The 18,079-nt window shown below is 43.9% G+C and overlaps 1 protein-coding gene across 1 annotated transcript in view; it reads right to left on the bottom strand.

The window, feature by feature from the left end:
- The window catches only part of SWAP70 (switching B cell complex subunit SWAP70), a 405,015-nt gene that overhangs the window by 69,084 nt on the left and 317,852 nt on the right, over positions 1-18,079 (bottom strand). Inside the window, exon 10 of the mRNA XM_085648164.1 lies at positions 10,277-10,475. Coding sequence (XP_085504290.1) covers positions 10,277-10,475 — 199 coding nt within the window. The remainder of the gene's footprint in view (positions 1-10,276; positions 10,476-18,079) is intronic.

Genomic DNA, 18,079 nt, shown 5'->3' with positions numbered 1-18,079 from the left:
ACATTCCAACATCTCTACAACTCAATCCATGTTGCTGGGTATAAACCTTTAAAGTGCAACTGGCATCAAGTGTCTTTGAGATGCAATCTTATGCTTTAATATGCTGTGCAGTATAGGAAAGTGTCCTGTTGTGCCCTTTTTCAGATTAACTTCCAAATGTTAACTATCACCTAATTCAACTCCAGTCAGGGCAGACACACCTCCTTTATTGCTTAGTGTTTTCAACATGTCATAATTCACATCTCTAAAACTATTCTCTACAAACACATGATACTCAAATGTGAACACTTCCTTTTTTCCTCTAGCAAAGAAAATGAACTACAAATGTCATATTAAAGCGTGGGTAATCTTGTTACACTACTCAATTCATAAAAAGGCACTTCTTTGATTGCTAGAAACAGTTTCTCCATTTGCCAAATCTGAAACAAAAAGTAGCAAAAATGGCTTGGACTCCAGGCCCGTGCTGCAGAGACTGGACAATCCAATTTCCCTTTTATAGAACGACTGGTGTGCCAGTCATGCCTTCACCCCCCTACTAAGATGGCTGAAGAAACAAGCCACCTCTGGTCTCCCCTCCTGCAATGGCTGCATAACTTGGCCCCTCATGTCCTCCCTGTGCTACAATGCTGTTAAAGCGTCGCATCTCTTATTCTCTCCCTTGAACACTGGTGGTTAATCTTCCTGGTGTGTGCTTCTCTTCAAGTATGTTCACAACTGCACCAGCTGCAAATTTTTTACCACTCCCATCCACATCCTGTGCTTTCATGTAAAGGACATCACCGATAAAGGACATAGTATTGTGAGTAGCTAGTATGAGTAGCTAGTAATGTGAGACAAACTGAGGAGGCACAATGTTCAAATAACAGTCCGAGAATCATAACTTACTTGGGCCACCCAGGATCAAACTGGCTTATAGGGCAATCATGGGTTGGTCTGACAAGTCAGTGTGTGAGCCTGTTTTATGGTCTGTGGGCCACCTTAATGGTGATTTCCCTCATATTTAAACAAACATAGCCTGCAGCAAGTTCAAATCCACTCAGGCTTGCATAACTTGAGAAACCCTTGTATACCTGTGTCTTTACAAGTTCAAAACTGCCCCAATTTGCAAACATGAGCCACTTTTTAGCTATTTCATTCACTAATGGGGGCACTTTTATTTTGGTGTCTAGGCCAACCCTGGAGGCATCAATGTGTATGGCCACCACTTGGGGGGATAATGTGTTTGTGGTGGATACATTTTGAAATGGGAACTGCTGGGGAGCAGAGCTTGTGGTAGGGACACAAGATTTCTGCAGCCACAATTTCAAGATGGGGAATGTTTTGGCTTGGGCACATTCTTTTATTGGATGATGTTTCTGCAGGAAGGAATATGCTACTTACCAGTATGCATCTGTTCTTGGCATGTAGAGCTGCAGATCTACACACTGTGCATAGATCGCCATCTGGTGTTGGGCCCGGATGTTTGCACTTGTTTTTGTCTTGGAAAGTCTTTGGAAGTCACGAGGTATGTGACTCCTCCTTTGGATCATAGTGCGCATGGGCATCGGCTCCATCCTCAAATATTTTTTTGCCAGCAGGGAAATGATGGAGCTTAGTAAGAAACAGGAAAGATGGAACAGATAAAGGTAGCCGGGGAGGCGGGTGGTCGTGTGTAGATCTGCAGCTCTACATGCCAAGAACAGATGCATACTGGTAAGTAGCATATTCCGTTCGAGGCATATGAGCTGCAGATTACACACTGTGCATAGATTGTAAAGTAGTATCCCGTCCTAGCGGCGACCACCAGTATCTTGTGCAGTTGTTTGAAATAGTGTTTTGAGTACAGCCTGGCCCACACTAGCCTGTTGTTTAGTTTGCACATCAACACAATAGTGTTTTGTGAATGTGTGCGGTGTAGACCATGTAGCTGCTCTGCAGATATAATCTAAGGGAATGTTCCCTAAAAATGCCATGCTATCTTTCGTGTAGAGTGGGCTTTTGGAGGAACAGATAATGTACATTTTGCCTTGTGGTAACAAATATGTATGCATTTGACAATGTACCTAGCTATCCCAGATTTTGATATGGGGTTGCCTTTGTGTGGTGGTGGGAAAGACACGAATAGTTGTTTGGTCTTACGAAAAGGTTTTGTTCTCTCTATGTAGTATAGTAGTGCTCTTTTGACATCTAAGGTGTGAAGAGCTCTTTCTGCGACTGTTTGTGGCTGCGAGAAGAATACAGCGGTACAAAAGGGGGTGGTGATGGACGGAGCATCAGAATCAAACACTCCCACCCAGTCAACAGATCTGGGTTTGATCCATCACCGTTCTTTAGCCCACTGTGCCACCCCAGTTCAGACATGGCCATATGCTAATCAGTCTGACCCTGTGCCTCATGGGAACAGTCCAGCCCGAACTGCCAAGCCATGCCTTCCCTGGACCTGAAACAAGCTTCCTAGGACCAGTTTCTGGCATTTCAGCCAGGCTTGCTTGAATCCAGTGACAAAGTGAGCAAGGGACTCACGTCTGAGCATACCCTGCCAACTTATGGCGAACAAAGCGGTACAAAAGGGGGTGGTGATGGACGGAGCATCAGAACCAATCAAACACTCCCACCCAGTCAACAGATCTGGGTTTGATCCATCACCGTTCTTTAGCCCACTCTGCCACCCCAGTTCAGACATGGCCATATGCAAATCAGTCTGACCCTGTGCCTCATAGGAACAGTCCAGCCCGAACTGCCAAGCCATGCCTTCCCTGGACCGGAAACAAGCTACCTAGGACCAGTTTCTGGCATTTCAGCCGTCTTCAGCCAGGCTTGTTGAATCCAGTGACAAAGTGAGCAAGGGACTCACGTCTGAGCATACCCTGCCAACTTATGGCGAACAAAGCGGTACAAAAGGGGGTGGTGATGGACGGAGCATCAGAACCAATCAAACACTCCCACCCAGTCAACAGATCTGGGTTTGATCCATCACCGTTCTTTAGCCCACTCTGCCACCCCAGTTCAGACATGGCCATATGCAAATCAGTCTGACCCTGTGCCTCATGGGAACAGTCCAGTCCGAACTGCCAAGCCATGCCTTCCCTGGACCGGAAACAAGCTTCCTAGGACCGGTTTCGGGCATTTCAGCCGTCTTCAGCCAGGCTTGCTTGAATCCAGTGACAAAGTGAGCAAGGCACTCACATCTGAGCATACAATGCCAACTTATGGCGAACAAAGCGGTACAAAGGGGGGTGGTGATGGACGGAGCATCAGAACCAATCAAACACTCCCACCCAGTCAACAGATCTGGGTTTGATCCATCACCTTTCTTTAGCCCACTCTGCATCGCCAGTTCAGACATGGCCATATGCAAATCAGTCTGACCCTGTGCCTCATGGGAACAGTCCAGCCCGAACTGCCAAGCCATGCCTTCCCTGGACCGGAAACAAGCTTCCTAGGACCGGCTTCTGGCATTTCAGCCGTCTTCAGCCAGTCTTGCTTGAATCCAGTGACAAAGTGAGCAAGGGACTCACGTCTGAGCATACCCTGCCAACTTATGGCGAACAAAGCGGTACAAAAGGGGGTGGTGATGGACGGAGCATCAGAACCAATCAAACACTCCCACCCAGTCAACAGATCTGGGTTTGACCCATCACCGTTCTTTAGCCCACTCTGCCACCCCAGTTCAGACATGGCCATATGCAAATCAGTCTGACCCTGTGCCTCATGGGAACAGTCCAGCCCGAACTGCCAAGCCATGCCTTCCCTGGACCGGAAACAAGCTTCCTAGGACCGGTTTCTGGCATTTCAGCCGTCTTCAGCCAGGCTTCTACAGATGCAGCTGTAGAAAAGGTTCTCGAATGGTTAGTGCTTGTAGTTCACTAACTCTTCGTAGAGAAGTAATGGTTACGAGGAAGGCAGTTTTGCATGTTAAAAATTGTAGCTCACATTTATGTAGAGGCTCAAATGGAGGCCCCATTAATCTGGTGAGAACGATGTTAAAATTCCACACGGGGAAGGTGGTACTCTGGGGGGAATTATTCTCTTGAGTCCTTCCATAAAAGCCTTTATGGCAGGTACTCTGAAAAGTGAGAGATGCTGTCTATTTTGTAGATATGCTGCAATGGCAGCAAGATGCAGTCTGATAGACGTATAGGCTAGGTTGCATCTTTGGAGGTGTAGTAATTAGCCTATGATGTGTTGGGTAGACACATCTAGGGGATTAGTGCTGTTGCTATGGCAGTATATGACAAATCTTTTCCACTTGGCTGCATAGCATGCTCTAGTGGTAGGCCGTCTAGCTTCTTTGATGACGTTCATACAGTCAGGAGGAAGGTTAAGGTAACCGAATTCTAGGACTTCAGGAGCCAGATCGCTAGGTTGAGCTGGGTCTGGGTCTTGGATCTCTCCATGGTTCTGGGTTAAGAGGCATGGAGAGAGGTGTAGTTTTTGGTGCGGAACTACTGAGAGTTCCAGCAGTGTGGTGTACCATGGCTGTCTGGCCCAAGTTGGAGCTACTAGAATGAGTGTTAAGGAGTGTTGCTGTAGTTTGCGCACCACCAGTGGAATGAGTGGGCGAGGCGGAAAAGCGTACGCAAATCTGCCTGACCAGTTCATCCATATCGCATTGCCTTTGGACAATGGGTAAGGATACCTGGCGGCGAAGTTTGGGCATTTGGCGTTTTGTTGGGTGGCGAAGAGGTCTATCTGTGGTTGCCCCCACATCTGAAAAAACGGTTTAATAACTTGTGGATGAAGTTCCCACTCGTGTATTTGTTTTGTTTGACGGCTCAAGAGATCGGCTATTGTGTTTTGGACTCCTGGAACATGTTGGGCTAGGAGAAAAATGTTCTGAGGTATAGCCCGCCTCCATATGCTCTGTGCAAGCTGAGAGAGCTGCAGAGAGTGTGTCCCGCCTTGTTTTTGGATATAATACATGGCTGTCATGTTGTCGGTGCGGACTAAGACAGTCTTGCCTGATATTTGTTTTTTAAATGCTTTTAAGGCTAGGAATATGGCTAGTAACTCCAGGTGGTTGATGTGGAGTAACTTTTGTTGAGGTGTCTACCTGCCCTGCATGGTGTGATGTAGTAGGTGGGCTCCCCAGCCAGAGAGCGATGCGTCCGCTGTGATGACTATTTGAGGAACTGGCTCGAGGAACGGTCGCCTATTGGAAAGGCTTTTGGTGTTCCACCACTGCAGAGAGCGATGGGTACAACCGTCTACAAACACCAGATCTGTTAGCTGACCTTGAGCCTGGTTCCATTGGCGTGCTTAGCACTCTTGGAGAGGACGCATCTGGAGTCTTGCATGAGGCACTATGAATATGCAAGAGGCCATCATCCCTATGACTTGCATGCACACTCGAGCTGGAAGAGAGTGTTGCGGTTGGAATCTGGTGAGAAGAGCTTGCATGCTCGCTATCCGGACGGGAGTGGGGTAGGCGAGCGCTCTTGAGGTGTCTGTTGTGACACCTAGGTATTGTTTGGTGTGGGACGGTTGCAGCTGGGACTTGGCGTGATTTATTGTAAACCCCAGGTCGTGAAGTTGTTGGATGCTGGCGTGAGTGTGTTGTACACACTGATTGTATGAGTTGGCTTTTATAAGCCAGTCGTCTAGATATGGGAAGACATGTATCTGTTGTCTTCTTAGGTGTGCTGCCACCACTGCTAGGCACTTGGTAAACACTCTTGGTGCTGTGGTGACTCCAAATGGGAGTACTTTGAATTGATAGTGCTGACTGTCCACTACGAATCTGAGGTATTTTCTGTGAGCGCTGTGAATGGGAATGTGGAAATAGGCATCCTTGAGGTCTAGAGTAGCAAAGAAGTCGCCTTGGGAAAGCAGAGCGAGGACCTGCTGGAGTGTGACCATGTGTAAGTGGTCTGAGTGTATGTATAGGTTTAGGGGTCTGAGGTCTAAAATAGGCCTTAGAGACCCGTCCTTCTTTGGTATGAGAAAATAGAGGGAGTAAACTCCCTTGTTTTGTTGGTGCAGGGGAACTGGTTCTATTGCACTTTTTTGTAGGAGGGAGATTACCTCCTGCTTTAACAGTAACAAGTGTTCTTGTGACATTGGACGGTGTTTGGGTGGTATGGTTGGGGGGTAGATGTTAGTTCGAGACAGTAGGCTGATTGAATGATTTGGTGGACCCACCTGTCTGAAGTGATGTTTATCCAGGCAGGGAGAAATTGGTGGAGTCTTCCCCCCCGACTGGAGTGGGATGGTCGGGGGGAAGTGGAGGGAAGTCATGGGTTAGGTGTGGAGGCAGAGCGGGGGAGTTGTTTTTGCCTCTGCCTTTGCTGTTATTCCCCCTGTAACCACCCCTTTGGTAACTTCTGGTAAAGGTGGATTGTGTGGGAGCTTTGTAAGAGGTGGAGGGGCTTTCAGAGGAGTAGCCTCGATGGATGCTTCTGAATGATGAGTGACGAAAGGACCGTCTGGGAGCTTGCGATTGCAAGGCTCCCATAGATTTGGCGGTGTCTGTATCCTTCTTCATTTTCTCAAGGGATACGTCTACATTGGAACCAAATAGGTGTTGCTCATCAAAAGGCTGATTGAGTATAGAACTCTGTACTTCGGGTTTAAAACCTGATATACGTAACCAGGCATGCCTGCGCAAAAGGACACTGGTGTTTATTGCCCTTGAGGTGGTATCAGCTACATCTAGGGCACATCGGATGGAGGTGTTAGTGATGGTTTTACCTTCCTGGATGAGTTCATTGGCCCTGCTTTAATATTTGTCAGGGAAGTGCTGCATTATGGACTCAAGCTCGTCATAATGTGCCCTGTCTTACCTGGCTAGGAGCGCTTGTGAATTAGCAATGCGCCAAATATTTGCAGCCTGTGACGCTGTGCATGTGCCAGAGGCGTCTAGGAGTGTAGATTCCTTGTCTGGTGGTGGTGGTGCGTCACCTGACATTTGGGAGTTTGCTCTGTTTCTGGCATTAGAGATAACTAGGGAATCTAGTGGTGCGGGCCCTTAATGTACACTGGGTCAGTAGGGGCAGCTTTATATTTCTTTTCTATACGTGGGTTGATGACCCGAGCCCTGACGGGGTCTTTAAAGATCTCTGATGTGTGCTTAATGACCCATGGGCAATGTTGAGGTGGACCTTTGTGTGGAATCAAAGGTGTCCATAAGAAAATCCTCCTCTACTGGGTCTGTATGCAGGGTCACCACGTGGTACTGGGCAGCTCTGTGGAGGAGCTGGTTGAATCAGATGTTGTCCTCTGAGGGGAAGGCCTGGAGGGATAAATGTCATCCTGTGGGATGTAAGGGACATCTGGGACACTGTAATCATCCCATGGGTCAGGGGAGCCAGTGGGGGTAGGGTCATCAAGGGGTTGATCGTCCGCACCTCCCCCTGCAACCTCTGAGGTGTTGTCATCATCATCATCTATTGGGGTTGGTGATGGTGTGGGAGAGTGGTGTGGTGGGAGAGGAGGAGGAGGAGAAGGAATCCTTAATGGAGAGGTAGCAAAGGATCTCTTCTTTGGTGGTGGTGCGTGCGCAGGCATTTCCAGTGGTCTTTTCTTGATCCTGAGCATTAAATGACCAGTCTTAGGATTCTTCATTAAAGTCTTTTGGGTAGGATCTGGACGAAACAGTTAATCTGTGGAAGACAGATCCTTCGGAGTCGAGGGCTTAGGTGGCGTAAGTTTTTTGGGCGTCGTCTCAGTAGCGGTTCGAGGCTTGGAACCGTGTAGTTTTGAAGTGTCTTTATCACTTGGAACCGGTTACTGTTTATTCGGTTCTGAGGTCTTTGGTTTGGAAGAATCGGGGCCTTTCGGTGGGCGTTTTTTAGTCGGCTCCGAGGGTGTGGTCAGTGCCGAGGAACTGGTGCTAGGCTTCGATGCTGAGTGCTTCGATGTGGGAGCAGCGGTCGGCGTGGACAAGGTTAAGGACGCCTTTTTCTTTGGTGCCGGAAGGCTTAATAGGCTTCTTTACCGGGCCCGAAGGCAGGGCATGGGAAGTAGTGCCTCGGCGTGCACCTGGGCCCGAAGGTGGAGGCGGTACCGAAGCCTTTTTTGACAGTGTCGAGGGGGGGTGCGGGTCGGGGTCGACGTCTGTACTCATGGCCCTTTGAGCTGGAGTGATGTCTTCGACGTCGGAATCATCTGCTTTGGAGGTGCTGATGATGGCTTCCTCGACTCGCCACTGCTCCGGAAAATCGACTCCCTCTTGAAAGAAGTCGTTGGGGATCGAAGATGACGAGTGCGCCATTGTTCTTCGAGCTTGTCGGTCCCAGATGGTGTTTCTGGAGCGGAAGGAGGCACAAGCTGGACAGTCTCTGGCCTCGTGCTCCGGTGAGAGGCAGAGGTTGCACACCTCATGTAGGTCGGTGTGGGGAAACTTCGACCCACATTGAGAACACTTTTTTAATGGCGTCCTTTCCATGAGGCCCAGGTAGGCCCGAAGGCCTTTGTCGATGACCGGAATCGAAGACTTTGAAGTTGAAGGGTCGCGTGTGGTTGGAAAACGTGATCGAAACAATACTATCGAGAAGGGAAGGATTGCGCGTCGAAAGAGAAAACCGTTAACGGTTTCGAACTGGAACGCGAGAACACATCCGAGCCCGATGGCGGAAAAAAACAATCTGAGGATGGAGCCGATGCCCATGCGCACTATGATCCAAAGGTATGCATCTGTTCTTGGCATGTAGAGCTGCAGATCTACACACGACCACCCGCCTCCCCGGCTACCTTTATCTGTTCCATCTTTCCTGTTTCTTACTAAGCTCCGTCATTTCCCTGCTGGCAAAAAAATATTTGAGGATGGAGCCGATGCCCATGCGCACTATGATCCAAAGGAGGAGTCACATACCTCGTGACTTCCAAAGACTTTCCAAGACAAAAACAAGTGCAAACATCCGGGCCCAACACCAGATGGCAATCTATGCACAGTGTGTAATCTGCAGCTCATATGCCTCAAACACACAGTTTCAGACTGCATTGCTGCTATTGCATGTAATGCTTCTATGCCTGTCTTGCATGCAATGGCTCGAATTATTTTGCTTCTGTGCCATACAATATTTTTGAGTGCTCTGAACCTGCTGGATGCAATGCATCTGGTGGCTCTGCTTCTGCTGAACTCAATTCTTCTGTGCTACCACTATATGCAATGTTTCGATGGCTCATGATTCTTTTGGCTACAGTGTTTCTGTGGATGTACGTCCTCTGGGTGCAATGTTTCTAATTGTTCCTAATCCATTGAATGAAATAGTCACAATCAGACTGTTTGTGTATGCTGCAGTGTTTCAATGGCTTCCGGTCTGTTGGATGCAATATTTCTGATTGCTCCACTCCTTCTAGATACATAGTTTCTATGCTTCTGTTGGATTCAAGGTTTCTGCTGTCTCTGCTTCTACTGGATAAACTTTTTCTAAGCTTCTATTGCATCTGATGTCTCTGCTTTCATGGTGCACAATGCTTCCATGCTTCTCGTTTCTGCTTGCTCTGCTTCTCCTTGATACAAGTCAAGGAAAGCTTTATTCGACTGTTGTGTTTAACAGTAATAAAAGCACATAAAGCATACAGATGAAATACAATGATCAAATAATATTTACAAAATAGAAATAAGGTTAACTCGACTCTGTTAAAAACCACATACAAAAACAGGGGGAGTACTCCAGCAATTATAATTCATCAGTTAACGTACTTTTCCTGAATTGAAGCACCTCTTCAGAATGATAGCTAACCTCTATGCTACATGTTCGTGCTCCAGTGACTGCAGTCGAATTAAAGCTGGGCGACATTGCCTCAAACCCTGTTGTTTTAAAAGTGGTATTATCCACACTTTCCTCAACTCTACATAAAATTTACAAAAAAGGACTAAATGGATGGTAGTTTGGTCAGATCGTTTATCACAAGGGCATAGTAACAGAGTTCGTGACCAATCATTAATTTTTGAGAATGTCACTAGTCTGGGAATCTTGCCCAGTCTGAATCTTGTTAAAAGCAGCCTGTCAAACCCTCCTTGACACAGAAAATGACTGCTTTATCCAGTCTGCTATTAAAATTATTTAGCCTGTAGCACTCCTGAGAATGGTATTTAAAGAAACGCCACCACAAAGTCCAGAGCTGTATTTGTAGTGATGAAATATGAATTTACGCCAATGTCAAATGCAAGTATGTACACTCATTTGATTTTACCCTAATCTTTCGAAAAAGGCTCTGCCATGTATCCAACTGCATCCCTGCCTTACGAAAATCATTACAATTTTAGTGACATTCCTTGTTTACTGTAAATATTCTATCCCAGGAATGAAATTTCACAGCAGATATTTTAAAGCGGTGTGCGATGCCTCACCTGATACTGTTGAAGGGCTTCCAGCCGCTCACTCTTAAGCTGTTCCAACTGTACCATAGCGACATTCAGAGCGCGGTCCTTCAGTATCCTCTGGTTTTCAAGCTCTTGTTTCTCTGCTTCCGTCATCTGAATAGCTAGCGCCTGCTGCCGGTGCCATTTTTCTAGTTCTGTTCTCTTAGCTGCCTCTTCTTCCAGCAACCTGGAAGAGAAAATCAGAAAGATAGATAATAGCATTACTAAGTGTTGGTTGACTCAGGTAAGGCACCTTGATAGGTCCTAGAAAATGTCATTATATACGATGATGATGATGAATGACATACATGTGCTGCATGCTGCAGAGGTGGCTTCATTTTAAAAGACTTAAAACCTAATGTGTGCATGGGTAGTGAAAGGGTGACACTGGTGGTAGTTGTTTCATTGTGATAGCTGCAAATAAAGTTCACACCTTGGATACTCAAATATGCTTCGCTATTCACTTTTATTAGAACCTAGACAATGCTCTGGCACCTGCAGGCGGGGAAACCTTCTAGGCACATGACTCGGAAGGAATTTACATTACTAAAACTGTACACGCGTTCTGTGTCGCAGAATGCAGACACCTTTCATTGAAATGGTTACTGTTGCACTTACGTAGTCAGCAGTGGCTGTAGTCAATATGCATAGGATACAGGATTGATAAGTGAACAATAAAACCCGGGCGTACAAAGGTCTCTTATCAGTTTAGACACCATATGTGCTATAAAACGGACTCCGACCTGCCGCTCCCAGATCATCATTACAAAACAATGCAAGAGGCAGACGCAGGAGTTGATGTAGTGGTTACAAGGTGTGTGGGACATGAGCTCTTCATTGTACTGAAAGCTACAATTATTTGGAGTTTTAGTAATTTTGCAATTTGAAGTATCACAATTAATAAATGATGGCTTCTTACAGATTAGTATTATCAATAAAGGGTTCGAGCGTATTTCTCTATAAATGTTTAACTGGTATAGCACCAAACACATGGTCCTAGGCCACTTCAAAATGCCTTTGAAAAAAATCAATATAGGCCAAAATACAGAGTTAGTCAATAAACTTGGGTCTTTCAAAACAAACTGGTACTGGAGTCCTTCTTACCTAGCCCCCCACAGAATAGTTTTTGGGTCAATAGATGTACTGAGTACAAATACGTGAGTGTCAATGTGTGTATAAATGTCAGCAGTAAAGACAAAGGTAAAATACCATTGATCAAAGCAGTCTAGATAGGAGAAAACAGACTGTCTCTAACGACATTCATTTGTTGTGCATTCTCAACTTACCCAACTTAACATTTGTAGTCCTAATTGAAAAAATGGTTTTCAACAGTTTTGGGACTAGTATGTGGCTTTTTTTGGCTGTCTGTTGTGCAGTAAGGGTGTTCCAAACCCTTTGGCCTTGTAGTCTGTGTTTTGCTTTCTTGAATGTTCACTGAAAGATTGGCAAACTGTTGCTAGTTAGGAGGGTTTGGTCTGTGCATAAAGACCACCTTTTGCACACATCCTGTGCCCTTGCTAATGGATGGCTTGCGTACAGTGCAGAGCATTTAGAACTTGACCTTGTACTTTACTAGCAGCCAATGCAGTGTTTTTAGGGTATGGCTATTTTCTTTACCTTCTAGGCACCTACTGTCATCAATCAATCAACCTTTTGGACAAACCTGTAAAGTATATTATACAACAGTCTAATGGGTGGAAGGTTATTATGATTCGGAATTAATGGTTAGACATTAGGGATCATGATTACTGAAATTTAGGGCCCTCACTCATCTTGTTTATTTGGAAGATGAAGGTCAGATTAAGGAATAAAGATAACATGCAAAAGCTTGAATTTGACACCAGAAAGTGGACTGGGCCAAAACTATTAGGCCAGTTAAAAGGATCTCTTTCTGTCTTATCAACACTTATTACAAAAACATATTTAAATATATTGAGTTGTAGATATATCATCTAGTGTTCTTTAATGTTCCCTTGCTACATTAAGAGCTGAGGAATCACGTCTGTAAAGTATGCATATAGATATGTACAAAAGGAAGGGAGACTGAAAAGATTTATGGGGCACTCTGTGAGATACCTTTTTCTTGAAACAATAGTCATGCGGAAGAAGCAAAGAAATAAGGTTGTTGCTATATACCCTACATATGTTGCAGCCCAGGGTGTTATGAAGTCTACATTAAAATCTAACCAATTATGGTTTGTTCCTTCCAGACTCCCTACATGCCAATATGAAAACTGTACAGCAAACTTTATGTAAATCCTTCTAAAAATCAATGCTAACATATTTTATCTTTATTTTTATCTTTACTAAAACAAAACATTTGTAGCCGCCTCTTGTGAAAAGTACCTTTTTAAATAAAGGATGGATGGGTTTAGATCATCAATTTGTCCTTGTGCAAATTGATGTCTTGGGCCCAGGAAGTGTTAAATGCTGTTAAACGATAGTATGGAGGATGACTTCCAGCTATTTAAATCCGGCTACTTCCGTTCCAAAAGCTGACTTAAGTGTAGCAAAGATTATTCAATTCTATAGTGAGTGTTGTGGAATTCTCCACAAATCACTTAAAATCACAGCAAAAGCCTACAGTCTATTGGTTAATTTACAGTAATTTTGCTTTCCTTTTTGTACCATGTTCTATATGGTCTCTTCTGATATCTGACAAAAAATGTTCAAACAAAAGTTTGAAAAAAGGCGCACTATCCACCTGCCCTATGAGGTGCAACTTGGTAGATCTATAAAAGTAAACAAGTGTATTTAGTACATCACTCTATTAAACAAAGGTAAAACGAAAAGCACCTATGGTGCCTATTTTAATTCAAGTTATAAACAGCATCTTGAGTGAAAAATAAAGTAAACTGAACTATAGGTATGTTATGAAACAAATTTGACAATTGCAATTGAACAAGAAACAGTAATGGTGAAACTTAGAGACAAAACAGTAGTTTGTGAATCTTCATGAATTTCTGAGATTCTTCTTTATTTTCTTAACGTATTCAAAAAGAACGTCAGGTGTCCCAATGCATTTCGGTGTGACACACACCTTCTTCAGGGGAATACTGTAACAATATATACATATAAGTATATAAGTCAATTCGAAATGAAAACAATACTAGTATCAAAACCAACTTATATGTATGTCCAACTGTAACATTAATTTGCATTTTATAACCCTTAGTATCCAGTGCTAACCAGCCATTGTGCAGCATGCAACTGCCGTGAAACTCGTTTTTTAAAAAGAAGCGAGAAAGGGATGTAAAGAGTAAAACTAGAAAGAAAAGAAAAGAAGATTTTAATAAAGTTTATTGAAGATTGACAACCAAAAAAGTAAAGCTAAGAAATACCAGAATGACACCAGTGGGTTTTGAATCGTGATGCCTATCATGAAACGGTTAACTATCTCAAAAAGTGCCCGTCAAAGTGAAAAGTGGATTCTGGTGCATTACGTGCTCAAGTGAAACCGAAGGAACCACCGTAACCAAACCATAATAGCCTGCGGAGGACTCACCTCCCAGCGTTCAAATGAAAAACGACACACAAGAAAGGGTCCAGATCGTCACTCACACGACCTGTATTGCGGAAATAGAAAAGGGCGTTCTAGTGTTACCAAAAAATAGACTCGTGAATTAAACGGAAGGGGAACAGTGTGCCCAAATTTAAAGTGCAGCTTACTTCGCCTCATCCATAATGCATATACATCCAACTTCAAAACGACTTAAGCGTAGCGATGAACCTTGTCCGAAAACGTCTAGGATTAAAAAATAGTGCACAAATGGTACCGTTAGCTAAATGCGTGCCGCGACCAAGATTCAAAGTGATTAAGGTTAACTATGAAAGACCCATAAGTTGTCACCACTACACATACCTTTTAGTACAACGTGCTGTGCGATCTAGAAATGGTCATATCTTCGAATGGCAAAGATTCGATGTGGCTAGAAGCGTGCGAGTGCATATTTAAAAGCTATGAATATCATGTGACCAAAAGGAAACTTGTGAACATCGAAAGAGGACTATTTCGGGCGCCATGTCGGAACGGGTGCCTAATCATAAACACGGTCCCAGTGAAAGATAAAAGTAGACAATAGAGGGTAAAGAGAACGTGAAAGAACAAGAAAGAGAACATGAAAGAAAAAACCGTTTCAAAAGTATCTAAAGAAGTAGATGGCAAGAATGCCATGTAAGAAAAGTTTGCTGGAATATGCACGCCAAGTGCATAGGTGAAATCACATTAACAAGCATGAAACAAATGTTAAACAAATATGAAAAAAATGCAATCTTCAATATTTAACAGTGAAACAGCTGTGAAATGTTGTTATCATGCAACCATACTTAATCACAGAAAATGTATCAGTTCTATTTTGTCATTCAAACCCCCAGGGCTCATGGTCTGTAAAAAACGTATCCAGAATGTTTCTCTTTGAGCCAAGTGCCTATTGGGGTCAGCATGTAAGAGATCGGATATCTGCTCAAGAACAGTGAAACGAAGTTGGGGTATGGTATGCTTGTGTGTGTTCCAATGTATTGCTAAACAAGATTTCTGATTAAAAGTGCGAATAGCACTTTTGTGTTCAGTTACCCGTATTTTTACTTTTCGGGTTGTTCTCCCCACATAAACTTGGCCACAGGGACATTTGATAGCATATACTACCATCGCTGTGTTGCAGTCTGAAGAATGTTTTAGCTTAATCGATTTGCCCGTATGTGGATGTGTAAAGGTATCACCCACCATGACATTCCCACAATGACCGCAATTGTAACATTTACGCATCCCTGAGTGTTTGAGCGTGTGTACATTGGAAGTTCTTTTGGCCAAAATCTCTCTGATGTTCTGAGATCTAGAGAAGGCGAAAATGGGTTTGGCATGAAAGACATTCGTGAAATCATTTTCTTGCTCTATAATCTCCCATCTCCTAAGGATACTCCGTTTAATCGCCATAGCTGATGTGGAAAATTTTAGAACACAAACTTCACGTTTGGACTCAGGTTTTTCAGTTTTTTTCAATAATTGCATTCTGTCCATACTGTACGCCTTATGCTTCGCCGAGTCCAGAACAGGTGCTGGATAACCTCTGTCTAGGTATTGTTGATACATAATATCGGTGTCAATTTTCCCTTGGTCATCATCAGAACTGATTCTGCGCACCCGAATAAACTGAGATAAAGGTAAATGGTTTTTCAGGGATTGTGAGTGAAAACTCCGAAAGTGTAATGCGTTATTCCTATCGGTTGGTTTCTTGAAAATCCTGGTTGTTAATGTAGAATTGCGTTTTTCAATCTGAATATCCAAATAGTTGATGGTGGTGTCATTGATGGAATGTGTGAATTTGATTTGAGGATGACAGTTGTTCAAGCTTGAAATTGCATTCTCCAAAGCTTCTTTGGTACCCCGCCATAAAACCAAAATATCATCAATGTATCTGAGATACAATAGTAGATGTTCTGTCCAAGAACTGTTGTTCAAAACATGCTCGTCCTCAAATTTGGCCATGAAGATGTTGGCATACGTGGGTGCCCCAGTAAAACCCATTGACGTACCAGTCTTTTGCAGATAGAACTGTTGCTTCCAAGAAAAATAGCTGTGGTATAGGCTGAATTGAAGTAACTCAAGCAGAAAAATATTCAAGGTTTCTGCGTAGTCATGTCGAAGCAACATCCATTCAACCGCCTCAATTCCTTCCCCATGGGGGATTGAGGTGTAGAGGGCTGTAACATCTATGGTAGCCAGGAGCACATCTTCTGTGTTGGGTAGCACGACTTTTTGAAGTTTGTTGAGGCAATCCGTGGTGTCTTGTACATAAGTTACCCATTTCTGAACCAACGGTTGTAAAAAATGGTCGATGAATTTACCTAATGGTTCGTGTAGCGAACCGCAACCTGCCACAATGGGGCGAAAGGGGGGGTCTGTCGGGTTCTTATGCATCTTGGGAAGCATGTATATGTGTGGCCTTTTAGGGTAGTTGTTACTTAAGAATCTGAAAGTATTGTCATTAATCCAATTCAAATCTTTGGCTTTTGTCAGTATCGACGACAAAGTTTTCTGAAAGATGTCAGTAGGATCTGTGTCTAGAACCAAGTACGTGTCAGTATCCGAAACATGCTGATCCACTTTGGCCTCATAGAAAGTAGTGTCCATGATTACTAGGGCGCCACCCTTGTCAGCCGGTTGGAAAGTTAGGCTTCTGTTGGAGGCTAAGTTTCTGAGTGTTACCCATTCTTTTTGACTTAAGTTGCTCTTGATTGTTGTAGCTTGATGAGAATGTAGAAGGTCTTTCTTCACAAGAGTTTCAAATAGATCAATGGCCTTGTGACTGGTCGGTGCCATGAATGTACTTTTGGGCCTAAATTTTTTTGATGCGATGTCCTCTGCTAAGATGCTAGATGAATCCTGTACGATGTTATGAAAGAACCACCGTAGTCTGAGTTTTCGGGTGAATTTAAACAGTACAATTTCTGTTTCCAGTGCATGAGTGCGATACGTTGGCACGAAAGACATACCCTTGTTAAGTAAGGTTTTTTCGATGGGTTTCAACTGAACACTAGATATATTCATGATTAATTCCTCCGAGGATTCCGTCGGCCTCCGTTTGCTGTTGTCTTTTTTGGAGCCTTTTCCCCTCCTGATTCGCCTGTAGCGCCTCCCGTTGTTAAGGTGCCCTCTGGGGGATGGTTGGACGTCCGACCCAGGTCTAAAAAAGGAGTTTGTTTGGTCATACCACTCGTAGAAGGAGTGCTCTCAGTAGTAGTAGTAACCAAAGGAGTGCGAGTGGGAAGTGTGTCTTGCTCAGTCGCAATACTTTCTTCAGAAGTCGAGGCCTCAGGTTTACGGAAAGTTCTTCTTTGGGCGTACACCTCTGCCCAGGTGTACACCTCATCGAGCTTATAATCAATAGTGTCCCTTCGAAATTTCCGCAATTTGCGGTCATGCACTTCTTTTGCGTGTTCATCCAATTTATCATTCATGTCTTTTAAAGTTTGTTGTAATTCCTCAGACGATAATCTCTGTGATAGATCATCTTTCAGGTCCTTAATCTCTACTTCTAGTTCTTTTAAGATAGCTGATAGTTCCTCAACTATCAATAAAATCAGATCTAAGGAGCATTTATTCAAAATTGCAAACCATTTGTTCATGAACGGTTTATTAAATTTGAATAACATGGGTCTTAGTGCTATGCGTAACCCTCTCGGGATCCGCTTGGCCTTGTGATACTGTATAAGTGTGGTTGCATGCAATCTTTGATTGATTTCCCGCCTCAATGTGTAGTGTAATTGTTTGAGTAATTGGCTGGTTGATCCGGATCAACCAGCCAATTACTCAAACAAAATTACTCAAAACCCGAGAGGGTTACGCATAGCACTAAGACCCATGTTATTCAAATTTAATAAACCGTTCATGAACAAATGGTTTGCAATTTTGAATAAATGCTCCTTAGATCTGATTTTATTGATAGTTGAGGAACTATCAGCTATCTTAAAAGAACTAGAAGTAGAGATTAAGGACCTGAAAGATGATCTATCACAGAGATTATCGTCTGAGGAATTACAACAAACTTTAAAAGACATGAATGATAAATTGGATGAACACGCAAAAGAAGTGCATGACCGCAAATTGCGGAAATTTCGAAGGGACACTATTGATTATAAGCTCGATGAGGTGTACACCTGGGCAGAGGTGTACGCCCAAAGAAGAACTTTCCGTAAACCTGAGGCCTCGACTTCTGAAGAAAGTATTGCGACTGAGCAAGACACACTTCCCACTCGCACTCCTTTGGTTACTACTACTACTGAGAGCACTCC

This window comes from Triturus cristatus, chromosome 3_2, assembly GCF_964204655.1.
Source record: "Triturus cristatus chromosome 3_2, aTriCri1.1, whole genome shotgun sequence".
Classification (NCBI taxonomy): Eukaryota; Metazoa; Chordata; class Amphibia; order Caudata; family Salamandridae; genus Triturus; species Triturus cristatus.
Note: the sequence above shows the minus strand (reverse complement) of the source record. Positions and strands in the feature narration are given on the sequence as shown.